The 22,273-nt window shown below is 44.0% G+C and overlaps 11 protein-coding genes across 11 annotated transcripts; 4 read left to right on the top strand and 7 right to left on the bottom strand.

The window, feature by feature from the left end:
- Positions 1-197: 197 nt before the first annotated feature.
- Positions 198-983, top strand: PUP2 (LALA0S05e09560g1_1; the record flags this gene model as incomplete). Its single annotated transcript, XM_022772524.1, has 1 exon — positions 198-983. The coding sequence occupies one exon, from the start codon at positions 198-200 to the stop codon at positions 981-983; it is 786 nt and encodes a 261-aa protein (XP_022628839.1).
- A 131-nt stretch (positions 984-1,114) lies between these two features.
- On the bottom strand, positions 1,115-2,407 carry GCN5 (LALA0S05e09538g1_1; the record flags this gene model as incomplete). Its single annotated transcript, XM_022772523.1, has 1 exon — positions 1,115-2,407. One exon carries the CDS (start codon positions 2,405-2,407, stop codon positions 1,115-1,117), a length of 1,293 nt encoding a protein of 430 aa, XP_022628838.1.
- A 187-nt stretch (positions 2,408-2,594) lies between these two features.
- ATG7 (LALA0S05e09516g1_1) lies at positions 2,595-4,484 on the bottom strand (the record flags this gene model as incomplete). Its single annotated transcript, XM_022772522.1, has 1 exon — positions 2,595-4,484. The coding sequence occupies one exon, from the start codon at positions 4,482-4,484 to the stop codon at positions 2,595-2,597; it is 1,890 nt and encodes a 629-aa protein (XP_022628837.1).
- Positions 4,485-4,722: 238 nt separating this feature from the next.
- On the bottom strand, positions 4,723-6,252 carry NMD3 (LALA0S05e09494g1_1; the record flags this gene model as incomplete). The annotated part of the gene is made up of 1 exon (XM_022772520.1): positions 4,723-6,252. The coding sequence occupies one exon, from the start codon at positions 6,250-6,252 to the stop codon at positions 4,723-4,725; it is 1,530 nt and encodes a 509-aa protein (XP_022628836.1).
- Positions 6,253-6,554: 302 nt separating this feature from the next.
- Positions 6,555-7,148, bottom strand: NOP19 (LALA0S05e09472g1_1; the record flags this gene model as incomplete). The annotated part of the gene is made up of 1 exon (XM_022772519.1): positions 6,555-7,148. The coding sequence occupies one exon, from the start codon at positions 7,146-7,148 to the stop codon at positions 6,555-6,557; it is 594 nt and encodes a 197-aa protein (XP_022628835.1).
- Positions 7,149-7,412: 264 nt separating this feature from the next.
- DBP8 (LALA0S05e09450g1_1) lies at positions 7,413-8,720 on the bottom strand (the record flags this gene model as incomplete). Its single annotated transcript, XM_022772518.1, has 1 exon — positions 7,413-8,720. One exon carries the CDS (start codon positions 8,718-8,720, stop codon positions 7,413-7,415), a length of 1,308 nt encoding a protein of 435 aa, XP_022628834.1.
- Positions 8,721-8,877: 157 nt separating this feature from the next.
- Positions 8,878-10,500, bottom strand: MTG2 (LALA0S05e09428g1_1; the record flags this gene model as incomplete). Its single annotated transcript, XM_022772517.1, has 1 exon — positions 8,878-10,500. The coding sequence occupies one exon, from the start codon at positions 10,498-10,500 to the stop codon at positions 8,878-8,880; it is 1,623 nt and encodes a 540-aa protein (XP_022628833.1).
- A 229-nt stretch (positions 10,501-10,729) lies between these two features.
- Positions 10,730-11,512, bottom strand: THP2 (LALA0S05e09406g1_1; the record flags this gene model as incomplete). The annotated part of the gene is made up of 1 exon (XM_022772516.1): positions 10,730-11,512. The coding sequence occupies one exon, from the start codon at positions 11,510-11,512 to the stop codon at positions 10,730-10,732; it is 783 nt and encodes a 260-aa protein (XP_022628832.1).
- A 200-nt stretch (positions 11,513-11,712) lies between these two features.
- CDC23 (LALA0S05e09384g1_1) lies at positions 11,713-13,581 on the top strand (the record flags this gene model as incomplete). Its single annotated transcript, XM_022772515.1, has 1 exon — positions 11,713-13,581. The coding sequence occupies one exon, from the start codon at positions 11,713-11,715 to the stop codon at positions 13,579-13,581; it is 1,869 nt and encodes a 622-aa protein (XP_022628831.1).
- Positions 13,582-13,785: 204 nt separating this feature from the next.
- PRP8 (LALA0S05e09362g1_1) lies at positions 13,786-21,126 on the top strand (the record flags this gene model as incomplete). The annotated part of the gene is made up of 1 exon (XM_022772514.1): positions 13,786-21,126. The coding sequence occupies one exon, from the start codon at positions 13,786-13,788 to the stop codon at positions 21,124-21,126; it is 7,341 nt and encodes a 2,446-aa protein (XP_022628830.1).
- Positions 21,127-21,363: 237 nt separating this feature from the next.
- LALA0_S05e09340g (LALA0S05e09340g1_1) lies at positions 21,364-22,143 on the top strand (the record flags this gene model as incomplete). The annotated part of the gene is made up of 1 exon (XM_022772513.1): positions 21,364-22,143. One exon carries the CDS (start codon positions 21,364-21,366, stop codon positions 22,141-22,143), a length of 780 nt encoding a protein of 259 aa, XP_022628829.1.
- Between the last annotated feature and the right edge of the window lie 130 nt (positions 22,144-22,273).

Below are 22,273 nucleotides of genomic sequence, written 5' to 3'. Positions count from 1 at the left end.
ATTAACCACATAGTGACACTGGGTTCTCAATAGGAACATCGGCGTCGTTTTATTAAGATTCTGACTTTCGATCACTGTAATTTGTCCGCGAATTGCAACCGAAATCTCGATTCTTGTCAAGAAGTTTGTACACACACTTCTCGCTCCATAATTTCATTTGAAAGCTGGATTCTGATATTTGAATAACGTGAAACATCATGTTTTTGACCAGAAGTGAGTATGACCGTGGGGTCAGCACCTTTTCGCCCGAGGGAAGACTTTTCCAAGTCGAATATTCGCTAGAAGCCATCAAATTGGGATCTACTGCCATTGGTATTGCAACATCTGAAGGTGTTGTTCTGGGAGTGGAGAAAAGAGTCACTTCGCCTCTACTGGAAGGAGATTCTATCGAAAAAATCGTTGAAATCGAGCGTCACGTCGGGTGTGCGATGAGTGGCCTTACGGCCGACGCTCGTTCTATGATTGAACACGCTCAAGTATCAGCAGTTACCCACGACCTATACTATGATGAAAATATAAGTATCGAGTCTTTGACGCAATCAATCTGCGATTTGGCCCTCAGATTTGGTGAAGGTGCATCTGGCGAAGAAAGATTAATGTCAAGGCCCTTTGGCGTAGCACTTTTAATTGCTGGATATGATACCGAGCAAGGATATCAGCTTTTTCATGCAGAGCCCTCGGGAACGTTTTATAGATACAACGCTAAAGCCATAGGTTCCGGGTCGGAAGGTGCACAGTCAGAACTACAAAATGAGTGGCATTCATCCCTTACGTTAAAGGAGGCCGAACTATTGGTACTCAAAATTTTAAAACAAGTGATGGAAGAGAAATTGGATGAAGACAATGCTCAACTAAGTTGCGTAACTAAGGATCAGGGATTCCAAGTGTACAGCAACGATAAGACAGCCGCAATCATCAAAGAGTTGAAGGAAAAGGAAGAGCAGCAAAGCTCCGAGAATGCGGATGTAGAAATGACCACATAAATCTGTTTCAATGCATGCAATAAAATATGTAGCCTAACTATAAAGCATAAAATCTCAATTGGTACCCAGAGGCAATTGAATGACATTAATTACACATTATAATTAGTAGCATTATCACAATGCATGAAGGTCTAATCTACCAAATGCGCATACTCAGGGAGTTCCTTTATTTTGGAATTGAAAAACTTCTCGAGTCTATTGGCGTACTTGAAATACGATGTGTTTTCTCCGTTGTAGGCTCGACAATTATTAAATACAAGTCGTGCGTCATAAACAAAGCTCTCCATTTTCTCGTATCTGTTGTTTTCCAGCTTTATCTCCATTGTGCTCAAGTCCATTGGCTCCTTAATAAACTCATAATAATCCGCGACTTCTTCTCTATTAACGGGCTGTAAGAAGGGCCAAGCCGCCGCATGATTTTGCACCTCCGTCAGTACGTTCTGCATAGCAGCATGATGTGGAGCTCTCTTTGGTCGCTGTGCTAACTCATCCATTTCTGGGGTCCATCCAGCCTCTTTAAGGCCAGGTATTTCCATGGGATCCATGGGCTTTATGTTGCTCAAATCCTTGAAATGTTTCAAGCCAGGATGAACCACATTACTTTTGGAGACAAGCCGTATCTTCTTTTGTATAGCCGCTTCCTGGAGTAGAAGAATTTTAGCGGCGTCCAGATATCGTATACGCGGGAGCGTTGTGCATTGCATAAGCGTACCACCTTCATAATCTTTGATATATCCCATCCAAATGCTTTTTTCCAGAGTGACCTCCTTGGTGAATCCCTGCTTCTTGAAGTATCCAATGGCATAGTTGTCTGCGTATGTTAGAAAATATTTGATCTTAGACGTGGTTCGCACGTAATCTTTTAAATGATTCATCAAATGCGCACCATAACCACGTACTTGTTCTGTTGAACTTATAGCGCAAAAGACAATTTCTGCAAATTCGCGGTTGTCAAAAGGCCTATACGTGATGCCCCCAACAACTGTGAGGGGTTTGCGCACCACCGCCATTGACAAATGACTTCTGTCATATACAAGCCTAGCAATGTATTCTTTAGGCATTTTGGGCAGCTGTTTTTGAAAAATGTTCTTTAAGCCTGTCAAAACCATCATGTTTTCTTTGGTATTGTCGTTGTTCACCACCCTGAACTCTATTTTGCCCTCTTTTTCCTCTATCACACTGGCTCTTTCCTTGAACTGATACTGCCTTCCGTCAAATACAAAATGCGTTATACCTGCATTTTCAATATCTGGTTGAATCTTGGCTGCAGTTGAACCCTCCGGTGATGTTTCCTCACCGTTGATAGCACTTGTCTTCTCTGATGTTAAATCCAAAGTCTGGTCTTCATGTTTAGTATTTTCTTCGAGCTTTGGACGTTTAGAATTGATGCTTTCAGCTGTGCCACTTCGTTTCTTGATAATCATCACCCACCTCGATCCTTAAAGCCCACCTTTGATGTCTGTTTGGTTGAGTTGAAAACTGATCAATCGTACATAATCAATGGAAGCCAAGGCTCTTGGACATCAATCAATTAGTACAAAGTGATGACAGCTAAGACTTACGTCAAAGAACTTAAGTCCACTTTTGGGAGGTAACTGTTTTTCTTGGCTTTTACAAGAGCTCTTCTTCACCCAGGTCGTCTTGCCAGTCGTCAAAAACATTTTCCAGGGCTTCTTCGGCTTGTTCTTGCACTCTTGTTAACCCTGACAAGTCTTCGACGTATTTGTAGTTGTTCAGAGCCTCAGTGACAAAGCTCCAGCCGCGTAACTTGAGTGTTTCCACCACAGAGACACTACAAGCAGAACATTCATTAAAAGATGGACTTCTGAGCTGAAGTGTTTTAAATTCGTTCAAGAAGCCACGAATTTGATGTGGAAGGTCTCCTAATACAGTTGTGGCCGAAACTTCACGGGTGTTGCGAGCTGGGTGCTGCAATAGTGAGACCATTAGCTCTACACTTTGAGATGCTGCCATGAGTGCAACTCCAGGTCTTGTCACGGTACACATTTGATCTAGTGTCCGATCAGTGAGACTGTCGCTTGGAGCGACGATGTCCTGGCAAAAATAGCAGCCGAGACGTTCTTCCTGTCCAGGCGAGTAAGCGCCATGTCTCATAACCACGTAGCTGTCAAATCCTAGCGCAGCGTTCATTACTATCTTGTTCTCGGCACAGCCTAGCACAGTAGGGAGCCATCGAGTTTCGCGCGAGTCCATCAAAAGATATACGACATCGTGGCTCCGCACGAGGTCGACTAATGTTTCATAGTCGCTTTGCTGTCTAGTCTCGTTTGTTACAGGGTGCCCAATCATTGGAACCTGAAGTTCTACACCTTTCGTTTTGACGAGAGGAAAAATTCGCCGCAATCCTTCTGCAGCTTCTGCAGCCTTTGGTTTTCCGCAGCTTTCAAAGGTGAACAGAGGTTGTCGTACTGGGTTCGAATAAGAGACACGTCCGTTGTCGACGAATGTAATTTCTCGTACACCCCAAGCCAGCAAGGCGCGAGCAACGTAGCATCCTAGGGTGCCAGCCCCCAACAGCAGTACTTTGGTATTTTTGACTATGTCAAGATCTAGCTCGGGAGCGACCCGCCATTTCATCAGTTTAAGATTGAGATCCAGCGATTGATCCGCAACTTGCAATGGATCCAACAGGGAGCTTAAATCCGTTGCTCTTGGTGTCAGTTTATTTTGCGAGTTTCTTTCCCATCCGCTGACTTTCAACGTTGATGAATTTGAATCATGTGTAGGCTGAAACGCCACTTCCACCCAGAAACTGCTGCTAGCATCCTGTCGAATCAAGACCACACGTATTGTTTTCACTCCTGGAGCAAAATGTTTCAACAGAGAGATAAAGTTCTTCGCCAAAGCAGAAGGTATCATCTCTATTTTACTGGTGTCTCGAATAATCAAGGTGGTGCAGCCAGCTGCTTGACCTTTTGCAAAAACTTGAATGTTACCACTCTCATCTTCCAGACAAGACCAATTCTCAGGATGTAAATCAAACCAGCTTTTGTATTTCTCAAATTCTTCGAGCTTACCACTCTCAGTCACTATTAGGTTGAAAGGCGTCAGTTGGAAGCAGGGTATGCTCAACCAATGGAAAAATTTATAGGATTTCAAATCGGCAAAACTGATGACAAAAAACTGCACACATTTGTTTGGATCATCCAGGCTTTCTTCCCACACGTCGAGTCCTCGCTGATTCAAAAAAACGTTTTTGTCAAGCTTTTTGAATTCCACAACGGTATTGAAGTTGTACAGAGCGCCTTTGATTGGTATGCCATTTCCATGGTCAGTCTTGTCAAAGCTTTCACCGTTAAGAAACAAGTGTGCACTAGATGAGCTTCTCGGAGTATATGCGATATCAATGACACTGTTGAGCTCCTTAGGGGATGAATCCAGTTTCAAAACGTCTAATTTTAATCGAGCCAGTTTTTGAAAGAACGATGTATCTATGAAAGATTGGCAGGGGTTCGCAAATTTCATATGATTGCTCACCATTTTCAATTCAGAGAGCTGGGACCAACGCGAACACTATGGGATCTCGATTAAGGCTCTGAATTTATTCTTAGTAGATGTTATATAAGATTTTATAGATTGATGATATATATTCAGTTCGTGCTTTGTTATGATGAACCTAAGAATAATCAATAGTCTGGGAAGTTGAAAGCCTGTCAGTTGACCTTAGTCTAGCTGGTGCTGGCAATATGTATTGAAAGTCGAATATCTAAGCGGTTGGCTATTCATCAAGCGTCATTTCGTCCAGTTCATCAAGTAGTTCGTCAATATCGATTTGTGGAGCGTCTTCGTCTTCATCTTCGTCCATTTCTCCCTCCGCTGGAGGAGGAGCTTGTGCATTGTTCTTGTAAAGGTTGACGGTTTGACGCATTTCAGCGTCTTCTTCCAGCTCTTGTAAGAAAGTCTCGTAGTCTTTCTCAGCTCTTTCCATTTCCTGCTTCTGTTGTCTGGATGTGTAGTCCTGGGAAGCGTCGATCTCCTGGTGTTCACGAGCCATTCTCTTAAGTTTCCAATTTCTGTTCTTGCGAGTCTTACGGATGTACTGCTTCTTGACCAGTACTACATCCGGAATGTGCTCAATGTTCAGATCGTCGAAAAGATCGGAGTTGTAATTGGAGTTGGCAATGAAGTACCCCATTACACTATCACCCGGATGGCAAAGGGCTCCAAGATGCGAGCGAACATAGTATACTTGGTCGTTGACCCCTAAATCAGCAGCCCTGGCCACCGTTATATCGGCGAGCACCCATTTGTTCTTGCTCTTGCCCGTTGGATCCACGTCGAGGACGATGAACTCTACCAGCTGCGAGACCTCAGCCAAGGACTGAAATGGATTCCTCCAATAGACAGGTGCAGACATATCCGCGGTCTGCAAAGTGATCGGATCCATGAACTGCAGGGAGTTTGAGACTTTCGAGCACAGCACGAACTGAGATATGTTGCCTAGCGATTTGGCAAGCTTCTTGGGCAAAACGACGAGATCATCTCTGCAAATTGGAACAATCTCGACGGAGAACGAGAATTTGTAAGTAGAAGAACCGGTGTGGGTATCTTGGGACACGAGCTCTTCGGACTTTTTGGATCTGATTGGCACCACCGAGTTCAGAAAATCAAGCATTTTCGCAGCATGGTTCTTTTGACCGTAGAAAAAGTCCAGACCATCCTTGGCTTCCTGAATGTTGATAGTATCTACGTGTGCGTTATGCCTTAGGATCAGCTGCTCCAAGTACAGAAAGGTACGCTTGTGAGGAACCTTTTGTCTGATTTGTATCGTGGCTCTCCAGGTGTTGGTAGTATAAGAACGGGCACAGTCAGCACACTGCATGGCGACAACCACGTATTCGACTTCGAAAGTTTGTTGAATGATCGTATTAGTCATGGCCTCACCTTGCACCGTTAGCTTGACACGGATACGTCTGGAATGGGGCTCAGTCCATATGAATGAAGCGTCCACTAATCTAACTTTATTCAGACCTTTCAAACGGCGCAAACATAGCGCCAGAAGCTCTCGAGACTCGAGTTGTGCATGTACCCACTGACCTGGAGGCTGCAAAAACCTTTCACAGTTTCGACAAAACGATACGTTAGCCTCTCTTGGAATACCCTCTGTGATATCAACCGTTAGCTTGATACAGTCGTAACACATCACCAAGCCCGAAGACCCTTCCATGGGTACACCACAGTTGCAACATAGCAGTGTGGCCGCTTGGTGATTCTGAAAGGCACTTTTGTCTAACGAGGTATAGTTCATCTTGACCTGAAAGTGCTCTGGAACTTTGGTGAATGCGAAGTAAACTTGTTTGACGCTCACTCTCTAGCGCTGTTCAGCAAAAAGTGGCAATGCAGTGGTCGTACTTGTCTGCGAACATGATGATGAGATGCGATGCGATGAGCATCTGAAAAATTTTAGAAACATCGAGATGGGATGAGATGAGGTCACGTGCTATTAAAAACAAGGAGAAATCCACGTGATATGTGATAAATTATGAGTAGCACAGTAGTCACGTGATTGAAAACTCAAAAGCACACGGACAGCGGGCCCGTACGAAGCTACTACCGTTTTTTGTTCTTCTTCTGTTTGCCTTGAAATAAAAGACCAAAAGACTTCTTCTGGGCTTTCTCAACGAGACCACCGTCATCGCTGTCACTGTCGGAGAACTGCTGGTTGCTTTCGTGTTGTTTGGTCTTGAATTGGTCACTTTCCTTATTTTCCAAGTTCGTGCGTATTTCATGACGCTGCGAGCCCTTCATCTTTCGTTTTAGCGCTATCATTGCTCGTGTATCATCTTTAGTGATCCTATGAACCGCACTGGTATTATTCGTATGACGTCCTGAAGGAGGACTGCGTTTTTTCGTTTTCGCTAACGATGAGACTTTTTTGTCGCTGTCTATAAACTCCCCCACTGTTGCAATATCGACCCCCATGGGTTCAGATTCGGTTGCACTTTTATCAAAACTTAGACCTGCTCCTATCGCCATGACAGGAAGTTCGTAAAAGGAAGATTTTGACGATGACAAGTCACTGTTGCATTCGTCATTCGCTTTATTTTGTACCCATTCAGCGGCCTTCACCTTATTGCTACTAAATAGGGCTTGCAAGGAAGCTTGTAGGTTCAGTTTCTCATTGATTTCTTTGGCCCTAGACATGCTGTTTGGTAGCTTTAGCTTGTTTCGATGATCGGCCAGGCTCTGGCGATGAGCTTGCTGAAATGAAAATACATAATATTTATCGTAGAGCGCATATATTGACCGTGACACATGTAGAACTCAAGTTCATAGGGAAATACACGTTCGAGCTGAGCATGCAGCACAGCGTGCTTTTAACTACTGGCAGACTAATGTTTACTTCCTGCCGGAATACTATTATCACTTTTTATTTTTATAGTTTCACTGGCTACGTGATACTATCGCTTATACAGTCCTTTTCCCGTTTTTGCGGTCGTTTATCTTGCGTCGTTCACCAAAACTTTCCTTCTCCATGGCCATCAAGCTCTGCCGTTTAGCAGCGGTCACTTTGTTGAGTGCTTTCCTGATGACCGCTGTGTCGTGCACATCCGTGAATAAAGTCATCTTTTTATTAATCCTTTCTTCGATAGCTTCAATTCTCGATACATCACGCTGGCCAACAAAACAGATAGACTCACCAGCCCTACCAGCACGAGCAGTACGTCCTGCTCTGTGTATAAATGTGTCAGGATTTGCGGAAATGTCATAGTTGACCACCAGCTGAACAGTAGGAATATCGAGACCTCTCGAAGCCACATCCGTGGCTATCAACACACGGGCGGCATTTGCGCGAAATCTGTGTAGAGAATTGGTACGCTCCTGTTGTGGCATTTGTGAGTGTAAAGAGGCTACTCGTACGTCCAGATCTTTCAGCGTTCTTCTCAGTATTTCGGCCGTCACCGTTCTATTCACAAACACTATGGCGCTGGCTTCGTTGTATGCACTGCTAGTGAGAATCTGATAGAGATAAGCTTCTTTGACCTGCTCCGGGACGAGCAGGTATGTTGTCTTCAACGTCCTAGGAATAGCAACATCGTCCATCTTCTCAACCTCGTAAGAAAAAAGCTCCGGCTTCCCCGGAGTAGCTGCAGCATGTTGCAGTTGTTTGACTTGATCTGTGACGGTGGCGGTGAATAAAAGGTTCTGGCGGCTGGATTTTGGTGGTAGGGCCCCAACGCACGTTGCCAGGTCATCTGTGAATGTGTCAGTCAGTAGAATATCTGCTTCATCGAGAACCAGATACTTTAATCTTCTTAAACCACCAATGGTATCGTCACCACTGTTCATGATATGATGGGCTAACCGACCTGGCGTGGCTACTATGAAGTGTGGCTTCTTTTGAAGCTCAAGTGCTTGATCGACAATACTCTCTCCTCCCACGACTCGTGCAACCCGAATGTTCATAGAACTCCCCAGTGCTGTGAATTGCTCGGCAATCTGCATCGCAAGTTCTCTGGTTGGAGTTAAGACAATCCCAAACATTCCGCTCGGATCCTCAGACCACTTTGTGAGCATAGGCGCAGCAAATGCAATAGTTTTACCCGAACCTGTCTTTGCACCCCCAATACAATCTCTTCCTTCCAAAATCTTAGGAATGCATGCTTTTTGAATAGCTGTTGGTTGGGTGATTTTCATTGAATGCAAAGCTTCGACCAGCCATTTTGAGACCTTAAGGTCAGCGAAATTACCGCTGTTTTCAGATACGCTTGCCATCTTAACTTGTGAATTATTGATTCTAATGCGTTTTGTGAACCACCATAAGCTCGAAGCTGTTTCCACCGATGAGATGAGATGAGATGGGATGATGTCTATGCTGTAAGTAATTTTTCATCAATAGACCTTCAAACATTTTCACGTGACGAATTCCAGGTCAGACCTTCCCAGCACACACAGCCATCTTTTGCAACAAGAGATCGATATTCTGTTCCTTGAGAGCACTTATGGGTATCGCATCCCATTTTTGAGTTTGACAAAACTGCTGGATAATGTTGAATTTTCTCTGACTGGCGGGATTCTCATGACCGATATCCGCTTTATTGCACACCACAAGAACATTCTTTTTGGAAACTTCTTCGAGGCCACCCAGCTCTGAAATTAGCAGATTCAGATCTTTCAAAGGGTCTGCATTACCAAGGCTGAGTATAATTGCCCATCCCTTCGATCGCTGGATGTGTCTAATAAACTCAAGACCCATGCCTTTGTCGTTGGCTGCGCCTTCGATTATGCCTGGAATATCAGCAACGGTAAAACTGACGCCGTCAAAACCTCTTTTGACAGTGCCAACGTTTGGATGAGTGGTTGTAAACTCCCAGTGACCAACTTTAGGCCTGGCGTTGGATATGCAATTGAGTATGGTGGATTTACCAGCATTTGGTAAGCCCACCAACCCAAGATCTGCCAGAGTTTTCAACTCAAACATGAAATGCTGTTCAAGGCCGTCTCTTCCCACTTTGGAAAAACGCGGATTCCTAATGACGTTTGTAAGAAAGTGCATATTTCCAAGACCGCCCTTACCACCTTTCAAAAGGCATATAGGATTTTCATTAGGCTTAGCTAGGTCTAATCCACAAAGGGGAAATCTGTCATTTCTGAGCTCAGATTCGGCAGCTTCCAAATCATAGATCTTCACTTTATCGTTCAAATCTGTAAACCACGACTTATCTTCGTGATAAGCCTTGTCTTTGCCTTTAAAATACCAGCCTTCACCTGGTCCATAAGAATCACGAAACAACTGAATATGGGTAGGTTTCTGGTCCATTTCAAAACGCCCCGTGCATTGCAAATCCACGGTTTGCTGATTGATAGCGTCTCGAAGGGCCACTCTACTATTTCCTCTTCTCCATGCTTGAACGGCATCACGAACTGTTAGTGGGTCCATACACCACTTTATCACAGTGCCTACCGGAACTAATATCAAAACGTCCTTGCCACGAGCCCCATCGAGCTGCCTTGCAGCTCCATCTTCGCCGTCAGCGGCTCTATAGCTGGTTTTCAGTTTGGCAAGGCCATTCAGCCCTTCAACGGCTTGAACGTATATTCCACCGCCGTCTCCTCCGTCACCTCCATCGGGCGGTCCGATCGCCCTTCCCGCGTCCCTGAAGAAAGAAACGGAGCCGTTGCCACCTTTTCCACTTGTCAGTTTGAGAACTTTAAGATCGACGAATTGATTTGTCTGTGCATGACGTTGGGTTTTTGGCTGTAGATAACTGACAGTGGTGAATCGGGAAAGTGCGGCTTTTACGTTGATGTATGGCGTCTCAGGTGGAGTTGACACAATTTGAAAAGAGGTCTCTTCTTTTGCAGTAGTTCCCGCTTCCATGCAATTGCCTTTCCTTTCGTTTTCGGTAGAGGGCGATACTCTGCGTTGACCTTTTCCTAGTTTACGAAGCCAAAACTCGTTGTCTGATGCCGTTGGTGCATTGTCCGGCGCATTCGAAAGCCATCTGCAAAATCGAAGTTCTCTGCTTACCGTCGGACGAGGTCTCAGCCTCATTGCTTGAAGGAAAACTCTTATAGTCGATTCCCTGTCGCTGGTAAGGGCGTCCGGCTCTGACGATGAGCTTTTCTTTCACTTGAATATGCACTGAAGCTCAATAAAGTTGAAGTGAAGAGCAGGTCACGTGACAGTCTTTGTGGAGAGAAAAGGTTGCTGGTTGTCAGGAAGCTTGCAAGTCATCTAAGAAGTGGCATAGTCTTCTCAGAACTGGAAGAACTAACTGCATTCAACACATGTCTACGTCTTCTTCCTGCTTTGCCAATACTAGCTGAGGTTTCATTTTTTGGATTCGTTGAATTGTCTGCATGATCGAGTGCGGGTCTTCCCCAAACATCGTGTTTTCCACAGATTCGTAGTTCTTCTTCCATTGTGTTACCTCTGCAGTTATGCTCTTCAGCTTGTCCCGCAAAATGTGCTGGTTCTCTAAAGTGAACCTCGCGTTCTCCATTTTCATTGAGTCTGTCCAGCGAAGAAGTTGGAGCTTCAAATTGGCCGTGTCTTCCACATCCTCATCCCCAAGAGAGTTATAGGCTTCCAGTATCTGTTTGAGATCGAAAGCATCGTCGCGGTCCCCAGCAGCGCTTCGCGAAGCCAACGCTGGATCGCACAATTTGGAAGACAACCTCCCGACCAGATTAATGTGCTCCATATGAAGATTGTAGTTTTCACACATCTCATATACTAGCTGAAAAAGTTCCGACTCGTTTCCTTCGCTATCAACAGACACAGCAAGTCTACTCTTCGCTACGTCGGCTGACGGCCCCAATTTAAGTTTGGTGTTGTAGGATTCGATGACATTTGTATGCTCCTCCCTGAGATCTGCCATAGACATGATAAACTGGCCAAAGGTGTGTCTCATAGCAGACAATGCTTCCATTTTGTGCACATCATCAACAGACTCTTCAATCAATAATGCTAAATTATCAAGCAACTCGTTCGAGTGCTGATGGTTGGATTTTAAAGTCGCAATAAGCCCATCTAGCATCAAATCTACGTTCTTGGAGTTCATTGGCAAAGTTAGGTATTCCAAGGCTCGTTTGACTCTCCCGTTCAAAGTATCTTATTCAAAAATTTGGTATTTGTGTATACCTGACAATCGCTATAAACCTGACTTAATTACAGTTTTTAAAGTTTGTGCATAGAACATCGCATCATCGAGCATCGCGCTGACGAAATACATACCTCAAGGGGCGCAAGGGCTTTGTAAAAATGGACGAGCCATTTGTACAATTAGTTAGCGACATCAAAACAGAACTAACATACTCGTCCTCACAATTGTCACGACTAAAGTTATACAACTCCGCGAAATGGTCTGCAGAAGCGCTGTGGGGAATGTGTGTAATCGAGCCAACGACGAGTTTCACCGACTTTTCCAAAATGGATGAGTCTCCACTAAGAAACAGATGTAACACTGAAGCTATTGTTCCCCAGCAATCGCCAGAGAAGGCCAGTCCAAGTATGGATACTTTCGAGTACAATCAATATTTACTGGCGTCGACGCTCTTTGACTGCAAAGAGTTCGATCGATGCGCATATTTTTTGGCTGACAGCACCCACCCCGAACTTTTATTTTTGAAACTGTACAGCAAGTTTCTTTCCTGGGACAAGAAAAACCAGGAAAGCGTCGAGAACATGCTGACCGCGAAAGACGTGAAGGGCGTTCAAGGCATTGGCAATGTCAATGGCGACAGCAAAGGCAGAGAAAGCATAGAAAGGTTTCGTGATTACGAAGCTGGCAATAATGGACATCACAAAAAGTCTGCCGATCTCGATAATGGCGATTCCACCAGCGTGCCTGCGATACTGAAGGAGCTCAATCAGTACCTATCAGAAAACCGAGAAAAAGAAGAAGAAGTGAGCGTGGGATTTGCCCTATTGTACTATCTAAAAGGTGTGCTGTACAAATTACAAGACATTCCCTCGAACGCTATCAGTTCGTTCCTATCTTCGTTGTCGCTTTTCCCATACAATTGGACATGCTGGACTGAATTGATTAGTTGCATCACACGGTCAGACGAATCTTTGCTGCTTCTAAAGGTTCTCAACGAAAAACTGACGTCGGAAAAGTCGCAGATCATGCTAAAATTCTTCAAACTATCAGTCTTTCAAGAGTTCAACGGAAATATTGACGATTTCATCCAGGAGCTGGACTACCTGCTTTTGATCTTTCCCCGGTTTGCATTTCTGAAGACTCAGCACGCTCTCATCAATTACCACTACATGGACTATGTTAGTGCCGGATTGATTTTTGACCAGATCATAAAGCTGGATCCATATCGTTTGGAAGACATGGACACGTACTCCAACATTCTGTATGTGATGCAGAAAACATCTAAACTAGCATACCTTGCACAGTTTGCCTCTGGAGTCGATAGGTTTCGAGCAGAAACTTGCTGCATAATAGCGAATTACTATAGTGCCAAACAAGAGCACGAGAAGTCCATCATGTACTTTCGCCGTGCGTTGACGCTAAACAAGAATAGCACAAGCGCCTGGACATTGATGGGTCATGAGTTTGTGGAATTGAAAAACTCACACGCCGCCATTGAATGCTACCGCCGCGCCGTTGACATCAACCCGCGGGATTTCAAAGCCTGGTACGGGCTAGGTCAGGCATATGAGGTGCTGGACATGCACCTGTACTCATTATACTACTTTCAGAGATCGTGTGCGCTCAAACCGCTTGACAAGCGCATGTGGCAGGCGCTGGCTAGCTGTTACGAGAAGGTCGACAGTATCGATGAGTCGATCAGATGCTATTCCAGGGCACTTCAGCTGTCTCTCAACAGCAGCCAAGACATTTCGATTCTATACCGACTCGCGATACTACACGAGCAAATTAAAGACATCGAAAGCTGTAGAGGATATATGGTAAAGTGCGTGGAAGCACAAGAGCAGTCAGATGGTTTAATAAGTGACGAAATAACGAAGGCTAGTCTCTGGCTGGCCAGACATGAAGCAAAACACAAAAAGTTCGCAGAAGCCTACAAATACGCACTCAATGTAACGCATGGATCTTCTCAAGAGATCGAAGAAGCCCGTGCTTTAGCTCGAGAGTGCAGAAGACGAATGGATTAGCACTTATCCTCAAAGCTCGCTCTTTGTCACGTGACAATTATTCAAAAATTTTGGCAATTCAATATAGTAGTAGCACACGATATATGTGGGAAAGTGAACATTCAGGTTTTAGTCGTAAGGCCAACAAAACAGACCAGGTACAGCAGAAAAAACTGAACAAAACCTGGAACCTGGCGATACATTTGCGTAAAACAACTTTGTTCCATGAGCGGCCTGCCTCCTCCCCCTCCGCCCCCTGGGTTCACAGCAGGGTCTTCCTTACCGCCTCCACCACCACCACCAGGATTCAAAGGTCCCCGTCAAACGGCTTTGAATAGCAGCACGCAAAAAACAAACTCTGTAGCACATGGCAGTAGCAAAGGAGCCTCGGCGACATTAAATGGCAATTCACAGAAGAGGAGCTCCGTCGCATTCAGTCCCGTAAATAGTCCTGATGGGCTTCCAGTGCCTCCTCCACCACCTCCTCCAAGAACTCGTAAATTTCCCACGGACGAAGCTTCAAAGCGGCAGCCATCACCTCCTCCTGCATCTTTAGATAATCACTCAATGAAAAGGAGAAAAACAGTTCCATCTGGTGTCCCAAGAGTTAACCTTACGAAAGAAACGCTTCGATTCAAGCGTACGGAGTGGCTAAACTTACAGAAAAACAAGTTTCAAAGAAAAGGAACCCCCACGAAAGTCAAGTCCAAAGCACACAGACGTGGCTTGGTACATTCACACAAGGTAGACATGCCACCAGAACATCTAAGGAAAATTATCAATGATCACAGGGACATGACGTCTAAGCGATTTGACCCTGACAGAAGAGCATTTCTTGGGGCGCTTAAGTACATGCCTCACGCAATACTGAAGCTCATAGAAAACATGCCACAGCCTTGGGAACAGGTTCGGGAAGTGAGGGTTTTGTATCATAGTACTGGTGCTTTGACCTTCGTTAATGAAATACCGCGTGTGATAGAGCCCGTTTTCGCTGCCCAATGGTCAACTGCATGGATTGCTATGCGACGCGAGAAAAGAGATCGGCGACATTTCAAACGTATGCGTTTTCCGCCGTTTGATGATGACGAGCCTCCTCTTTCGTATTCCGAACATGTACAACATATCGAGCCGTTAGATGCTATCAATCTGCGACTCGACGAAATTGAGGATGCCGCTATAAAGGACTGGATTTTTGATTCGAGGCCATTACTCGAGAGCAAAGCCAACATCAACGGCTCGTCCTATAAAGGTTGGAGACTCGATTTACAGATTATGTCCAACTTGTATAGGATTACATCGCCTCTATTGGAAGAGGACCAAGACGGTAATAGTCGATACCTTTTCAACAACGATTCCTTTTTCACAGCTAAAGCTTTGAACAATGCCATCCCAGGTGGACCAAAATTTGAACCTTTATTTCCCGAAGATGAAGACGGCGATTATGATGACTTCAGCTCACTTGATCGCATTATTTTCCGCATTCCCATAAAAACGACATATAAGGTTGCTTTTCCTCACCTCTACAATCCACGCCCCCGAGAAGTTCGCCTTTCCTGGTACAATGATCCCATTAGTTGCCGTGTTAGCAGAAGCGACGATGAAACAGCCCAGGCTTTCCGATTTGACGCTTCTTTTAATCTAATTCATACGACATCCCAGAAGTCCGAGGCAGGTCTTTTATCCAGTGACTTCAGTCTCCAACCGGAATTTGAGGCGTGTCTGCAAGATTTGAATTTAGAGTCTCCTCAGACTCAAGATGCTGTTTCTTTATATCATGCACCATTTCCATTTAATAGAAGAACGGGCAAAACAATCAGGTCGCAAGATGTGGCTTTAATAAAAAGATGGTTTTTGCAGAGGCCGGAGCATGATCTTCCTATCAAAGTAAGGGTTTCTTACCAGAAGCTGCTGAAAAATCACGTATTGAATGAACTCACAAATTCGAGATCGTCAGGTAGAGGCAAAAAGAAGTTACTCAAAAGTCTTCGCAATACCAAGTATTTTCAACAAACGACTATCGATTGGGTTGAAGCAGGCTTGCAAGTATGTAGCCAAGGCTTCAACATGTTGAATTTGCTCATTCATAGGAAAGGCTTAACTTATTTGCATCTTGATTACAACTTCAATCTTAAACCAACAAAGACACTGACGACAAAGGAGCGCAAGAAATCGAGGTTTGGCCATGCCTTTCACTTAATTCGAGAAATTTTAAAGGCTACGAAACTTCTGGTGGATGCCCATGTTCAACATAGACTGGGAAATGTTGACGCTTTTCAACTTGCTGACGGTATCAATTACATTTTAAACCACCTTGGTCAGTTGACTGGTGTTTATCGTTACAAGTATAAAGTCATGCATCAAATCAGGGCTTGTAAAGATATCAAACACATCATCTATCATCGCTTCAACAGAATCATTGGGAAAGGTCCTGGCTGTGGTTTCTGGCATCCGTCCTGGCGTGTTTGGATATTTTTCATGAGGGGTATTATTCCACTCTTGGAGCGTTGGCTTGGAAACCTTCTGGCGCGCCAGTTCGAAGGTCGATCTAGCGAAGTCGTCAAGACAGCGACGAAGCAACGTCTAGACGCATACTACGACCTCGAGTTGAGAGCCGCGGTGATGAATGACATACTCGACATGATGCCCGAAGGGATGAAACAGAACAAAACTAAGACAATTCTACAGCATTTGAGCGAAGCGTGGCGGTGCTGGAAGGCAAACGTGGCATGGAATGTGTCCGGTATGCCAGAGCCTGTCAAGGCAATTATTGAGAGATATATTAAAGCCAAAGCTGACGGCTGGGTTTCTGCTGCCCATTATAATCGTGATCGCATCAAGCGCGGTGCTCACGTCGAAAAAACTGTTGTACGGAAAAACCTGGGGAGATTGACCCGCCTTTGGATGAAGTATGAGCAAGAACGCCAGCAGAAAATTGAAAAAAATGGTCCCGAAATCACCCCAACTGCTGCAACCAACATCTTTAAAGCAATGGTAAACTGGTTAGAGACAAACAATTTCTCACCTATTCCTTTCCCTCCATTAACCTACAAAAATGATACCAAAGTTCTCGTTCTCGCACTTGAAAATCTCAAAAATGCTTATTTTTCCAAGGTTCGACTAAATGCAACCGAAAGAGAAGAATTAGCGTTGATTGAAGAAGCTTACGACAATCCTCATAATACACTCAATCGGATAAAAAAATATCTTTTGACGCAACGGGTCTTTAAGCCTGTTGATCTTTCTATGAAAGACGAGCTTCTTCAAATTTCTCCTGTTTACTCCGTGGATCCTTTAGAAAAGATAACTGACGCATACCTTGACCAATACCTGTGGTACGAAGGTGATCGGAGACATTTATTTCCAAACTGGATTAAACCGAGCGATGCGGAAATTCCTCCCTTGTTGGTTTACAAAATGACTCAAGGCATTAACAACCTGAATGGTATTTGGGACGTGTCGGATGGACAATCAACTGTCATATTACAGACAAATCTGGACGAAATGGTAGAGAAGATAGACTTCACTGTACTCAATCGACTTTTGAGACTAATCATGGACCCGAACTTGGCCGACTACATCACTGCCAAGAACAACGTAGTATTGAATTTCAAAGATATGAGCCATGTTAACAAGTATGGTCTCATTAGAGGTCTTCAATTTTCCTCCTTCGTTTATCAATTCTATGGTCTCATGATCGATCTTCTGATACTGGGCCCTGATAGGGCTTCTGAGCTGGCCGGACCACCAAGCTCTCCAAACGAATTTTTGCAGTTTAAAAGTTTAGATGTCGAAAAAGGATCACCGCTCAAGCTATACTGCAGATACTTTGACAAAATTCATATTGTTCTTCACTTTGAGGAATATGAAGCCGAGGAGCTTGTACAGGACTACCTATCGGAAAACCCAGATCCAAACTTTGAAAATGCAGTGGGATATAACAATAAAAAGTGCTGGCCAAAAGATTCTCGCATGAGATTAGTCCGGGACGACGTTAATTTAGGCAGAGCTGTATTTTGGGAGTTTGCCAGTCGTGTACCCTCGTCTTTAGCGAACATATCATGGGAAAGCTCCTTATTGTCCGTTTACAGTAAGACCAATCCTAATCTCTTATTCACCATGTGCGGCTTTGAAGTACGGATACTTCCCAACGCAAGAAGCGAAGAAGTGTTATCAACAGATGAGGGAGTATGGGATCTTGTTGAGCAAGATACCAAACGAAGGACTGCAAAGGCTTTTTTGAAGGTTTCTGACGAAGATGTGGAAAAATTCAATAATACAATCAGAGGTATTTTAATGGCATCCGGCTCAACCACCTTTACGAAAATTACAGCAAGGTGGAATACCGCTTTGATTTCGTTATTTGCCTACTATCGAGAGGCGATTGTGGCTACAGAATCTCTTCTAGATGTACTGGTCAAGTGTGAAACAAGGATTCAAAACAGGGTGAAGTTGGGGCTCAATTCTAAAATGCCGACAAGATTTCCGCCCGCAGTTTTTTATACTCCGAAGGAGCTCGGCGGCTTAGGCATGTTGAGTGCATCCCACATCTTAATTCCAGCTTCCGATCTAAGCTGGTCCAAACAGACAGAGACGGGAATAACACATTTCAGGTCAGGAATGACCCACGAGGAGGACAAACTCATTCCAACGTTGTTTAGATATATTACAACATGGGAGAATGAGTTTCTTGACTCGCAAAGAGTATGGACCGATTATGTCGCAAAGAGGCAAGAGGCTTTACAACAGAATCGCCGTCTTGCATTTGAAGAACTGGAGGGATCGTGGGATCGTGGTATTCCTCGTATAAGTACTTTGTTTCAGAAAGACCGCCACACATTAGCTTACAACAAAGGGTATCGAGCAAGGCTGGATTTCAAACAATTTTCATTGGAACGGAACAATCCATTTTGGTGGACAGACACTCACCACGACGGTAAGCTTTGGAACTTAAATGCTTATAGAACCGACGTCATTCAAGCTTTAGGAGGAATCGAAACAATCCTTGAACACACCCTGTTTAAAGGCACCGGGTTCAGTTCATGGGAAGGCCTTTTCTGGGAAAAAGCATCCGGATTTGAAGATTCCATGCAGTTCAAAAAACTAACACACGCACAACGGACAGGCCTGAGCCAAATACCTAATCGTCGTTTCACGTTATGGTGGTCACCAACAATAAACAGGGCCAATGTATACGTTGGTTTCTTGGTCCAGCTTGATCTAACAGGAATTTTTTTACATGGAAAAATTCCAACTCTCAAGATTTCGCTTATCCAGATTTTCAGAGCTCACTTGTGGCAGAAGATTCACGAGAGTATTGTTTTCGATATTTGTCAAATTATTGATGGTGAAATGGATATGCTGCAGATTGAGTCTGTGGATAAGGAGGCTATTCATCCGAGGAAATCATATAAAATGAATTCATCGGCCGCGGATATCTTATTGAAAAGCAATTATTCTTGGAATGTTACAAGGCCATCTCTTCTTCATCATACAAATGACAGATATGATGCAACGAATACAGGTAAAATTTGGGTTGACGTGCAACTTCGTTATGGTGATTACGATTCTCACGATATTTCTCGATATGTGAGAGCCAAATTTCTGGATTATACAACGGACAATATCAGCATGTATCCTTGTCCTACAGGTGTAATGGTGGGTATTGACCTCGCATACAATATGTATGATTGTTATGGTAACTGGTTTGAGGGCCTAAAACCATTGATGCAAAATGGTTTGAAAACGATAATGAAGGCTAATCCCTCCTTATACGTGCTTCGGGAAAGAATAAGGAAAGGACTTCAAATTTATCAGTCTCAAACACAAGAGCCTTTTTTAAATTCCTCCAACTACGCGGAACTGTTTTCGGATGACACAAAGTTTTTCATTGACGATACGAACGTTTACAGAGTAGCTGTGCACAAGACCTATGAGGGAAACATTGCAACCAAACCTATTAACGGTTGTATCTTCACGCTAAACCCAAAAACTGGAGAACTCTATCTTAAGATCATTCACACATCGGTGTGGGCAGGTCAAAAACGTCTAAGTCAGTTGGCCAAATGGAAAACTGCAGAAGAAATAAGTGCTCTGATTAGATCTTTACCGAAGGAGGAGCAACCCAAGCAGATCATTGTAACAAGAAGAGCAATGCTCGATCCGCTTGAGGTGCACATGTTAGATTTTCCTAATATCTCTATTAGACCTACAGAGCTGAAGCTACCCTTCTCGGCTTCTTTAGCTATCGAGAAGCTCTCGGATGTTGTCATGAAAGCTACTGAGCCGCAAATGGTTCTTTTTAACATTTACGATGATTGGCTAGACCGTGTATCTTCATACACTGCTTTTTCGAGATTGATTTTGTTGCTAAGAGGATTGAGAACCAATGAGGAAAAGGCCCAGATGATTTTAAAGAGTGATCCAACGATACCTATCAAAGAGCATCATTTATGGCCTTCTTTCAACGATAATCAATGGATTCAAATCGAGAGCAAACTGCGTGATTTGATCTTGGATGAATATGGAAGAAAGTACAATGTCAACATCGCTTCTTTGACGCAGACGGAAATCAAAGATTTAATTCTGGGCCAAAATATCAAAGCACCGTCCGTGAAACGACAACAAATGGCAGAGATAGAAGCTGCTAAATCTTCAAGCAACAATATTAATGTGGATGAGCAATCCGCCGTAGCAACAAAGATAAAGCAAACAAATGCTCAAGGCGAAGAAATTATGGTTGTCACATCCACTAATTATGAGAATCAAATGTTCAGCTCTAGCAACGAATGGCGTCAAAGGGCAATATCTAACTCTTTGCTGTACATGCGTTTGAGAACGATATATCTCTCATCAGAAGAGTTTGTGGAGGAGAAAAATGTTTATATCCTTCCTAAGAATCTTCTAAAGAAGTTCGTTGAAATATCGGACTCCAAAGCCCAAGTTGGAGGGTTCATTTTTGGTAGCGCTGCGGGAGACCATAAAAAAGTAAAAGAGATCAAGACAATTGTGATGGTACCACAGCTTGGCAACAGTCACACCATCCAGTTAAGTCAGCTATCAGAAGACTCATTATATCTTCAAAACTTAGAACTGCTTGGGTGGGTGCACAGCAACAGTGAAGAGCTCAAATATATGACGGCGCCCGAGGTTTCTGTGCATTCCAGCTTGTTTCTCAATCGTCGAGATGCCATAGATTTGTCCGTGTATCTCAATCCGGGTTCAGTTTCTTTATCGGCTTACACCTTGTCAGACGACGGGTTTGAATGGGGATCGGCCGATAGGGATGAACTTGTCAGAACACCGGAAGGATTTGAACCAGCTTTCAGCGAGCATGCACAATTGATGCTTTCGGATAGAATTACTGGTTATTTTCTTGTACCGTCTTCTGGTATCTGGAATTATGCTTTCATGGGTGCGGCATTCGATTCAAACAAAATAAGCGATCTAAAACTTGATGTGCCACTGGAGTTCTACAACGAACTACATCGTCCCGTTCACTTTTTGCAGTTCGGAGAGGTCGTAGAGAATGAAGAGCTCGAACCGGATGAAGAAGATGTGTTTGGTTAGTGCAGCAACATAAATGATCGGTTCGCATAATGTAAAGTCTATAAGAAAGTGCTCCTTTCCCTTCAGATGAGAGAAGCGAGGGCCCTAGCGAGACGCAGTAAACGTTTTGATAACCATTTCGCCACTGTCAGGTTTCTAAATCACGGCAGTAGTAGTATACATAATTAAGTAATCGGATATTGTCTCAACTACAATAATCAGCGATGAGCATCAAAACTGCTGCCGTCGAAGACATCAATGAATAATCATCATGGTTCCAATTTAGAAGGTAACTTGTTCACCCAGGCTAAGGCAGGGGATTCGCAACTTTCATTAGCAGACAGGAAAATCGCACTGTTGCAGTCTATTTCTGATAAGAAAGCGAAACTGAAATACGACACTATGCTTGCTGAAAGAAGAGAGCAGGTCAGCGATGCAATTGACGATATTGTGAGACTCGGTTATAGCTACGAAAATGTACTTAAGGAATCCGGAATCAATGCTCAGTTTTTGAGAGACGCATTCGAAAGCACAGGTCGAACGGTCCCGTTAACGGAGGACATGGTGATGGATGCGCCTGAAGATACACATACAAAGAGACCCAAACAGTCAGATCTGAAGCCCCTCAATGATATCGACAAAGTCAACCTCATCCGAAAGCACACAACACGTCCCATTACACGATCTTGGAAAAAACAGAAAGTAACAGAGGCACGGCCTGAATGGCTATCAAATCTTGTGATTGATGTGACAAGCAGTGGAGATGATTCAGAACATGATCAGCTAAGTCGCAAACCTCTCATCCCCGCAAGTAATCGTCCTTCGCCGGAATACCAGGTTGTGAACGTGAATTCTGAAGTGAGTAGGATCAGCATGCGCTTGAAAATCGAGATTTCACGCCTTACACAGCGACTTCGAGCTGCACAAGACCTGCCAATCGGCGAAGATCTACTAACGTGTCTCCAAGACAAGAAAAGGACCATGCATGACGATATCACCCGTTTGTTCGAGGAAATTGCAGCCAAATCGAGGCACTGATACAAAGAAAACACTCATTTCAGACAACCACACGACATTCCGATAAGAGCCTCGTTCCACCTATTACTATTGTCATCTCACATCCTAATTTTGATACCCAAATTTCTAGCATTATCTAACCAAATTGTGA

Source organism: Lachancea lanzarotensis, scaffold LALA0S05, assembly GCF_000938715.1.
Source record: "Lachancea lanzarotensis genome assembly LALA0, scaffold LALA0S05, whole genome shotgun sequence".
NCBI classification, from domain to species: Eukaryota; Fungi; Ascomycota; class Saccharomycetes; order Saccharomycetales; family Saccharomycetaceae; genus Lachancea; species Lachancea lanzarotensis.
Note: the sequence above shows the minus strand (reverse complement) of the source record. Positions and strands in the feature narration are given on the sequence as shown.